This window comes from Lathyrus oleraceus, chromosome 2 (genome assembly GCF_024323335.1).
Source record: "Lathyrus oleraceus cultivar Zhongwan6 chromosome 2, CAAS_Psat_ZW6_1.0, whole genome shotgun sequence".
Taxonomy (NCBI): Eukaryota; Viridiplantae; Streptophyta; class Magnoliopsida; order Fabales; family Fabaceae; genus Lathyrus; species Lathyrus oleraceus.
The window spans coordinates 370,489,548-370,500,279 of NC_066580.1; the positions used below are offsets into that span (position 1 = coordinate 370,489,548).

At 34.8% G+C, this 10,732-nt stretch overlaps 1 protein-coding gene across 1 annotated transcript; it reads right to left on the bottom strand.

Moving 5' to 3' along the window:
- Positions 1-871: 871 nt before the first annotated feature.
- Positions 872-1,399, bottom strand: LOC127123305 (secreted RxLR effector protein 161-like). The gene has a single exon (XM_051053536.1). It carries the CDS (start codon positions 1,397-1,399, stop codon positions 872-874), a length of 528 nt encoding a protein of 175 aa, XP_050909493.1.
- Between the last annotated feature and the right edge of the window lie 9,333 nt (positions 1,400-10,732).

Sequence of the window (10,732 nt, forward strand, 5' to 3'; positions counted from 1 at the left end):
AAAATTGGGGTGTGACACACTACAAGCATAGATTTTCTATGAAATAGAAAATTTCATCCATAACTTTCCTGCTGAAACAGGAAGTTTAAAAAAAGAATTCTCTCACTGAAACGAGAAGTTTTCATCAAACATACATCACTGCATGCATAGATTTTGCGCCAAAACGGGAAGCGTCATCCAAGATGAACAATATTATCCGCATTCCTACAATTGCATCCTACATGCATGGTATTTCCACCCAAAGTGGAACATCATACAAAATCAAACATACATAACAGGGCCTAGGGTAAATCATACGTATATAAGGCACTCCTCATTTAAGTCGGTCGTATTTCTCTGAGTAGAGTTCTTACCCCGCACGTGGTAGTGGAATTATTTTCCAGTAAGTCATTATTCAACTTTATGGTTGATAGTGATATTCCTCGGTGTTTTTCGCTATGTTTCTCCTAAAGAAGAAGTTATCCTAAAAAGTATCTTCTGAGCTTTTCTCCAACAGAGTATTCTAGAAAACATTACAATCTTAAAAAATATCTAGACACTCCAAATACTACAAGACTTTTCTAGAAACATTACCCAAAATAAACTAAGCCCAAAAATCAAATAATAAAGTTAGACCCAAATCAAGTTTAATATTTCAACATCCCCCCTTAAACTTTATTTGTGACTCAAAGCATATTCCTTTTAGCTTCACGAAAGTTTCCAACTTGAGTGGCTTGGTGAAAATGTCGCAGCTTGATCTCTAGACATCACATACTTCAACTTCACCTTCTTCTTCTCGATGCATTCTCTTATGAAGTGGTGAAGAGTGTCGATGTGCTTACTTCTTTCATGAAATACAGGATTATTTGCCAAAGCAAGTGTTGATTTATTGTCAACACATATTTCCACAGGATTTTCTTGTGGCATTTTTAACTCTTTCAACAAACTCCTTAGCCAAATTGCATGACACACATGATATGGCGGCGACATACTCAGCTTCACAAGTTGACAGTGTGACGATAGGTTGCTTCTTTGACATCCAAGTGAAAGCAGGATCTCCCATAAAGAACACAAAACTAGTAGTGTTGTTTCTATCATCCAAGTCTACATTCCAATCGCTATCACTATAGCCAATAATCTCATAATTGTTATAAGAGTAATAGTGCAAGCCAAAGTTTATTGTATCTTTGATGTATCGAAGGATTCTTTTTTCCGCCTTGAAGTGAGTTGTTGTTGGAGCTTCCATGTAACTTCTTACGACTCTTACAGCATAGAGGATATCCGGCCTTGTACTTGTCAAGTAACGCAAACATCCAACCAAACTTTTGTAAAGAGTTGGATCCACAATCTCTCCATTTTCATGCTTACTCAACTCGCTGTCACATTCCATCGGGGTGCCAACTGGATTGACATCATCCATCTTGAACTTCTTAAGGGCTTCTTTGGCATAACCTTCTTGGGTGAAATTTTTTTTTGTCTTCTTGCTTTACTTTGATGCCGAGATAATATGCCATGAGCCCCATATCTGTCATCTCAAATTCATTTGACATGTCTTTCTTGAACTCTTTGAACATGCTTAAATTGTTCCCTGTGAAGATCAAGTCATCAGCATATAAGCACACAATTAAAATATCTCAACTTTGCGCTTTAATATAGAGTGCATGCTCATATGGACACTTGATGAAGTTCTTGTCGATTCGAACATTCCAAGCTCTCGGTGCTTGCTTGAGTCTGTACAATGCCTTCTTCAATTTCAAGACTTTTTATTCTTGCCCTTTTACTTCATAACCTTGTGGTTGCTCGATATAAACTTCTTCTTCGAGAAAACCATTCAAGAAGGCCGACTTCACATTCATTTGATAGACCTTTCACTCATTTTGGGTTGCCAAAGAAATGACCAGTCTAATAGTTTCAAGACGAGCAACGGGGGAAAATACCTCATCATAGTCAATTCCTTGTCTTTGACTATAGCCTTTCGCCACCAATCTTACTTTGTATCTCTCCACGCCTCCTTTTGCATTCTTCTTTGCCTTGTACACCCATCTTACTCCGGTTGCTTTGTGTCCTCGTGGAAGTGTAGTAAGTTCCCATGTATCATTCTTCGTGATTGACTTGATTTCTTCTTCCATGTCGTATCTCCACTTTACGTTTTAAAATGCTTCTTGATAGCTTAAAGGCTCACAACCACCCAAAAGACAAAAGAGGTTAATATCGTTTCTGTTTTCGGTTACCACATAAAGCTATTCAATACTCCTTAGTCGTGGTGTCCTCTCACTTGATCTTGTTTCATCCAACCTTGGTATCGGTGAGGCCGGTGGTGTAATATGTTCCTCTATCATTGGTTGTTCCATTTCGTCTTCTTCTTCAAAGTAAGGAAGAAAATCATACTTGTCTTCTTGAACACTCTAATCCTAACAATCTTCTTCTTCGAACTCCACGTCATGACTTATGAGGATCTTTCCACTATTTGGATTATAAAGCTTGTACCCTTTGGAGCTTGAGTCATAACCCACGAATACATACTTCTCACTTTTATCATCGAGCTTTGTTCTTCTTTCATCTAGAATGTGGATATATGCAATGCTTCCAAACACTTTGAGATGAGAGATCTCAGGCTTCCTTCCACTCCATGCTTCTTGTGGTGTCTTCTCATGCACGCTTCTTGTTGGGGAACGGTTTGTCAGGTAAACCGCACATGCCACTGCTTCGGCCCAAAACTCTTTCGACATCTTCTTGCTCTTAAGCATGCTTCACACAGTGTTAAATATGGTCCGGTTCTTTCTCACCGATACTCCATTTTGTTGAGGTGATCTTGGCACTATTAGTGGGCGGAGGATTCCATGGTCTTCACAATATTTTTGGAACTCATTTGAAATGAACTCTCCTGCTCGGTCAGATCTCATGGCCTTAATGGAAATACCACTTTCTTTCTCCACAAGGGATTTTAACTTCTTAAAGTTTTCAAACACTTCTGACTTCTCCTTCAAGAAATAAACCCATGTTTTTCTAGATTAATCATCAATAAAGAGGATAAAGCATTTACTCTTACCAAGAGAGTTTGGATTGATTAGTCCACAAACATCGGTGTGTATGAGCTCTAGCGGTTTTGTCACTCTTGATGTTGATTCCTTTGGAAAGCTTTTTTGGAATTGCTTCCCAACTAGACATCCTTCAAATAGTTGGTAGGGATGGTTTATACTAGGCAATCCTCTCACCATCTCCTTCTTTGACAAACATTTTAAACTGTCAAAGTTGAGATGTCCGAATCGTAGATGCCATAGCCACGAAGGGTCGGTATAGCAAGTCTTGAGACACTTTGCAACATCATTTTGAATGTTCAAGAGGAACATTCTATTCTTTGAAATAGGCACCTTAGCAATCAAGTTATGTCTACAATCTCTTAAGAAAAGACTCTGTTTCTTTCAAGTGGATGTCATAGCCTTTCTCTAATAATTGTTCCAAGCTCAAAATATTATTCTTCATGTTAGGAAAATAGTAGACATTGGATATAAACTGATGACTCCTATTCTTCAAGCGTATAAGAATTTTACCTTTTCCTTTGACCGATATCTTTGAGTTATCTCCAAATGAGACATTGCCAGTTGTCACTTCATTGATCTCTACGAACATGCTTTGATCGCCACACATGTGATTGCTTGCACCAGTGTCGAGGTACCATTTGTTTCTTTTCTCTTCAACTTGGTTTTGGCACGCGAGCAACAAATTTTTTTCTTTTCCTCCTTTTTCTTCTACAAAGTTAGCTTTCTTCATAAGCTTCTTCGAGAATCTACACTTAAATGCATAATGACCGATCTTGTTGCAGTTGAAGCACATGATTTGTGATTTGTCACACCTCGACCATGAATTTCCTCTTCCACGACCTCTTGTTTCTTGTGGATTCCAACTTCTTTCTCCATTATTATAGTATTTGTTGTAACCGCCTCTTTCTTCTCCTCCATGTCCTTGTCCACACCCACGATCTCGACCACAACCTTGTCCTCTTTGGCTCTTGTAATTCGTATAATTTTTTTCCTTTACGTTGAGTTATAGTAGTTTCTAATATCCTCCTTTTGTTTAATTTTTCTCTTTTTTTTTCTTCGTATGCTTGTAAGGAACCCATGAGTTGCTCAATAGTCATGGTCTTTAAATCCATGTTTTCTTCAATGTTGGTAACAATGAAGTCAAAACTTGGATTTAAAGTGCAAGGTATTTTGTCCATTACTTTCACCTCATCAACATCTTAGTCATTTCTTTTAAGTTGATTGACGACGGCCAATAGTCGAGAGAAATAATCAGAAATTAACCTGGACTCTTCCATAAATAAACGTTCAAAATCACCTCTAAGAGTTTGAAGACGGATCTTTTTCACCTGTTCCACTCCTTTGTTACAAGTTTGAATTTTGTCCCATGCTTCTTTGGTAATCTATGCATTGGAGATCTTCTCAAATGTATCTTCATCCACCGATTGATGAATAAGAAAGAGAGTTTTCTTGTCTCTCTTTCTTGACTCTTTCCATGTCTCCTTTACACCTTGGCTTAGCGAGGCTTCATCTTGCTCCTTGAAGCCTTTCACAACGATATCCCACACATCTTGAGCTCCTAGTAGTGCCTTCATCTTGATACTCCAATTGTCATAGTTGTTCTTTGTGAGCATCGACATTTGGAATGGGAAACCTCCATTCACCATTTTTTAGGACCTTGAAGCTCTGGTACCACTTTGTTAGAAATAAACCCTTTTTGTGTTTAGGGAAAGTGTGTGGGAATATTAGAGGCTTGAATATAAACTTGATAGGTAGGAGAATTATTTATGGAAGAGAGAACTTTCTATTTTTGCTTGATACAAAAGTGTAGGATTACATCTCTATTTATAGTACTCTAAGGAGAACTCTAGACATATTAATTCTAGAGAGTTCTTAACTCTAGACATTCAAAGAGTATTCTAGAAAATATTACAATCTTATGAAATATCTAGACACTCCAATACTACAAGACTTTTCTAGAAACATTACCCAAAATAAACTAAGCCCAAATAACTAAGCCCAAAAGTCAAATAATAAAGTTAGGCCCAAATCAAGTTTAATTTTTCAACACCTACTTCATCAGAGATCAAAGAAATTCATCGCCAAACTCAGATACCAAAGTGAAAGAAAAGGTGGACGAAAAGAAGGAGATTAAAAAGAGAATAGAAGATTGAGACAGAACTTACTTGAAGTTTCACTTGTCGCCGGAAGCAGGGAGCCTTCAGACTAGCTCTGGTTATGTAAGCCTTACACTTTTTTCTTTAAATAACTCCTACCATGGTGTTTCCTTCGATTGTTTGAGCCTTTCCCCTTTGTTAATAAGTTGAAATTGTTGTTCGATTGTTGATTAATTTGGTTTTTTTCATTCTAGGGTCCTTAACTTTTTAGATCTGTTAGTTTTAGAGGTTTATTGTGATTTTAGTTCTCGGATTCATGGTCATCAGATTTTATTCGTATAGGGTGTTGAGTTTGGTTTGATTTTGAGCGCAAGACAGCAACACCGGTGTGATGTTCATCATCGTCACCGTCATGTTTATTTTAGGCCAACGTGTTTGATTTGGCTTTTGGATTTTTTATTTGACTATTTTTGTTTGCATGTTCAGAGTGAGAGAGAGTTCGTAGAGAGGGCTTTCAATTGAATGTGTGCTGGTGTTAAAGAGGCTGAGTCCCTCTAGGGACTCTCATTATTGCACAAGTCAGAGTTCAGCATGACGTGTGGCACGAAGGGGAGATTTGCCTTTACCATTTATCCTTTTGGTCTGACCACAACTAGTCAACCCCAATGATCCCATACAGGTGCACTCTAGCCTTTACTACGTGCTTCCGTCCCTTTGGCCTTTTAATTGATATAGTGCTTCGATCAAATGGGTTAGGTCGAGTAAACTAAGTTGAGTCCCCCAACCCCATTTGGGTTGACGCCTAATGAGCATGGTTTGAGCCCTTTGAGTTTTTCTGTTAGCCCCTCTTTTTTATTTTGTTTTTTATTATTACATTGATGATTAATTAATTAAATTTTGTTCTAATTAATGAATTAGGATAATTGGTTTTTAATTGATTTAATTAAATAATAATGTTTTTTCATTAATTAATTAAAACGATTAAGATTAATAAATATAAATAATTAATTAAAATATAATTTAATTAATTGACCTTATCTTTTGTTTAGTTACCATGATTATCATACATAAATGTTCATGATTTTTTTTTACTCTTACTTATTCAAATTATGTCCATTATCTTTTGTTAATATTAGTTTAAGCAACTAACTAATTAATTTATGGGTAAATAATGGCTTTAATTTTGCAAATGTTCATTTTCAAAAATGTAAAACTCTTTATCCAACGCTAAGTAGATTTTTCCAAAACTTTGATCCAACACCAAGTGGTTTCTTCTCAAACCCCTGGTCCAATACCAAGTGAATTTTCTTAAATCGTTATCGCATTCTGCTTTTTTTACTAAAGATGAAAAGAGAGATGGTCTCCAGCCTTCAATTTCTCTCATTGATTGTTTGAATACACGTTCCCTTACTCGACCAGTCGAAAAAATCGTCATCCATTAAGAAATTCTAAATCCGATTCACCTAAAATCCTTTTCATAACTAAATCCAATGAAAACCATTCCTCATAATAACTTAGACGAAAAAGGAAGTGGTTGAGAGTCTTCTATTCCCTTCCCCAAATATTTGGATACGAGTTTCCTTACTCGATCATTCGATTATTCATCGTCCATTCAAAATACCTTAACAATATCAAATCCTTTTGCGATTAAGAATGAAAAGGGAGATGGTCCAGAGCCTTCGATTCCTCTCCTCGATGGTTTGGATTCAATTTGTCTTACTTGATTATCCGAGCAATCGTCATCCAACAAAACATTCAACACATTAACTTAATTTCTCGCCCCGAGCGGTCAATCCTTTTTCCACGAAAAGAATATTGTTCATTCCATTCTAACGCGTATACAAACTAGCGTTTAAGCCTTCCCCGCGGGAAAACAAGTCAATGTTTAACTGTTAGAGTGCGATCTAAACACTTGTTCAATAAAATAAACCAACAAACCATAGCCTTCTCCTGAATTACAATGTTTTGAGTTCCTCATTATACACGAGGATACGTAGGAGCAAGACTTACAATATTTCCAAGCACCCTAATAAAAACATTTTTGCGACCCCTCTTCTTTTCCTTCTTTCACTTTCATTACTCTGAGAAAACAATTAACGTAAGTTATCGTTCAATCGCAAGTTTAACTAAAAAGTTCTTGTTGAGTTCAACAGACGTGGGGGGTTATAATACATTCTCATTGCATAATCGACTCTCAAACTAGAATTTGGTTGTGACGACCATTTTCTGTTTCTTTTAAGGGTTTTATCGATATTTTCTGTTTCCTTCTTTGGAATAAATAAAGTTCGATGGCGACTCAGTTTGAACTATTTTTTTCCGCGACTTCACGAAGAATCGTATGTTTTGAGATAAGACACTAGGATAGTCTAGTGGTATGGAGAGTATGTATGAAATTTTGCGATCTTTGATCCCACGTATGAGTATGCTATTTATTCTATATACAAAGTAACCGTCGACGACGGTTATGACCACTAAGGGATTGCTGCATTTACTCCATGTTCAATCTTCAAGTTCCCACTAGTGTGTTTATGCGTCATCCACGACACTATCTGTTTGAAAACCATGTTGAGTTGTAATTTATTCCAACTTCCACATGAAGCCTTGATGGTAACTGCTCTAACGTGCTACCAATGCTGACAACCAAGGACTTTGGACTTATAAATTTACTAAGTCTTTCCCTTTACGTGGTTTACTCGTCTGATCTTCTTTATGAAATAAAGGTCTCTATCGACTGCCCTTTTCGAGATTCTAGACATGTTTCCAAGCGATCCAGGTCTTGGGGATCTATCCCAGAGATTCCTCCAAACCATAATTCCACGTGTCGTCGACTCGATCAATCCGTCGTTATTAGTCCGTCAACGCTTCATTATTAATGCTCTTTAAAACACTTCATTAATGCTCTTTAAAACACTTCATTAATGCTTTCTCACAACAAATGTCTTCCATTGACTAGATAAAAAATCCAAGCGTAACACACACACACATACACACACACACACACATATATATATATATATATATAATATATATATATATTATATATATATATATATATATATATATATATATATATATATATATATATATATATATATATTATTTTCAAAAAATTTATAAAACAATGTTTATATTTTCTCGCAGTTACTTTTAAATTATAAAAGTTAAAGGAAATAAACCTTGATGTATCATTTAAATAAAATATCTCTAGAATAATTTTAAATTCTTTCTATTCTACATTCTTCATGTGTCCAACAAATAAACTAAAGACAAACAACATGATTCTAATTTTTTCACGTCTAAGGAAATAGAGTTTAAATTTTGCTAAATTATTTTTTATAATATTGATTTCAATGAATATAATAAAAAGTAAAGATAGTATTTTCTAAAAAAACTCTCATATTTCGACTAATATCAACAACAAAATCACATAAACATTTTACAAAATCATTCTTAAATTAATGAAATAACTAACATTTGAAACTATTTTATTTAAGTAACTAGCATTTGAAACTCTTTTATTCAACCCTACAAAACCGGTTGGTAGAGTGAGGACTGCCCCCACTTATAAACACATGTTCAGGCCATATATTGTCCGATGTGGGACTCTTAACACACCCCCTCACGCCCAGGACTGGACATCTGGAGCGTGGAAATAAATGGTGGGTGGCCCGATAGCGGAAACCATAGTAGGTGGCCCACCGGATCTTAAACCAGGCTCTGATACCATGTTAAGAATGTGTGATTGGGCCTAACTCAATTGTTAAGAGTCCCACATCGGACAATATATGGCCTGAACATGCGTTTATAAGTGGGGGCAGTCCTCACTCTACCAACCGGTTTTGTAGGGTTGAGTTAGGCCCAAACACACATTCTTAACAGATGCATTCTGGACTTGTTGTTCTTATCAATGTGTTTTGATTTTATAAACATAATCTTAATTTCATGATTGAATGATGATTATTTTATGCTGAAATTTGTATTTGATGTGATTATTTTATTTTACAATTTCTGTTAATTGCATTATGAATTTATTGAATATATGAATACTTATTTAAAATTTAGAGTTATTATTATTATTTTTGAAATTTTACGGTATTTAAAATAATTTTTATTTGTAATAATTTAAAATATCTGCAAACAAAAATTAGAGAGAAAATTATAAAACAGGTGGGAAGAAATTTGAAAAAAAAAGAGTGAAGAATTGGCGGGGAACGAAAAGAGGAAAAAAATGGGATTACATCCATCTCCAACTCACCATGGAGCTATAATATGCTATAATATGCTCTTTGTATAGTTGTAACAAAACAATTTCCATTCATAAAAAAATGGGGATAGTATTCAAATTGGAAAGCTAGTGAACCTAGACGAAATATTGGACAAAAGGGAATTAGTGACACAAGAATATCTTAAAAACAAGAGATATCGAGCAGCCACATAATATTATGCTATGTTTTAAGCTTTATTATAAGCACATATTCAAGTGTTTAATGGAATCTAATACGGTAATGTCTCAAACATCAAGATCTTCTAAACTATATATAGGGCACACGTAGTTCGTTGTTTGACAAAAACAAGAAGCTAGAGAAAGACATTTAGGTGAGTAATTATATGTTGATTGTCTCATGGAGTTCCTCTGAATGCTTCATATAAGAGCCTATTTATCTGCTCTATCTTCAATGAAGTGTTTGGGGGAACTCCTAGAATTCAACCAACAATGTCCATTAAAAAGCTACAATGAAATGCTTTGCTCTTTTTTTCTTTCATTCTAGAATATATTCTTAGATAATTATATTTTTCACATCTTTATAATATTTATTTTATTTTCAATCGGCGTATTAAACAAACTTCACATTTTTATAATTTTGTTAACAAGTATTATTTGTAAAGGTTTCTATTGGAATGATGTGTATTTCAAATTCAATAAGTTATTAAGTCAGCAGTGAATAAATACTATCTATAACAAAAGGACATTCTCACTCAGTATTATTATTTTCTCATTTTTGATAATTGTGATCGTTAAATTTGTTAGTTAGAAACACAATAGAGCATTTTTGATAGGTAGGATCAGGGACATAAAGTACACGGGGACCATATGATGCTAATATACAAGATTTGTCTTTATAGCAAATTCTATTAGGATTGCTTGCAAGAATATGTAATCATCAATATCAACACTACTCCCTCCGGCCTTATTTACACACAAAAGTCGACATAATAACATGACAATTGTGAGACTTTAAACTTTTAACTTGAGATCCTTTATATAGATTAAAGTTTCAGTGTTTGAAGAGTATGATTTTAAAATTTAACTTCTTAAATAAATTTACAAAAGACAATTTTTTATTTTATTCATAGGGTAAGAGATCTTGGAGGTAGATATGTATGACTCCCTTTCTCAACTAGTCTTAATCAAATTATTTATAGGTTTACCTTGTATTGATAAATCCTTAGTGTTTTCTAACACAATGAGTAGCGCACCAATTAAACTTTGAAAAATACTTTTTTTAATATGCACGAAAACAAATAAATGTCTTATATACAATGGCTTCTAATAAAAATGTTCAAATAAAATTGATGTTTTCTCCATCAGCTTAAGACAAGTTCACCTCACCTAAA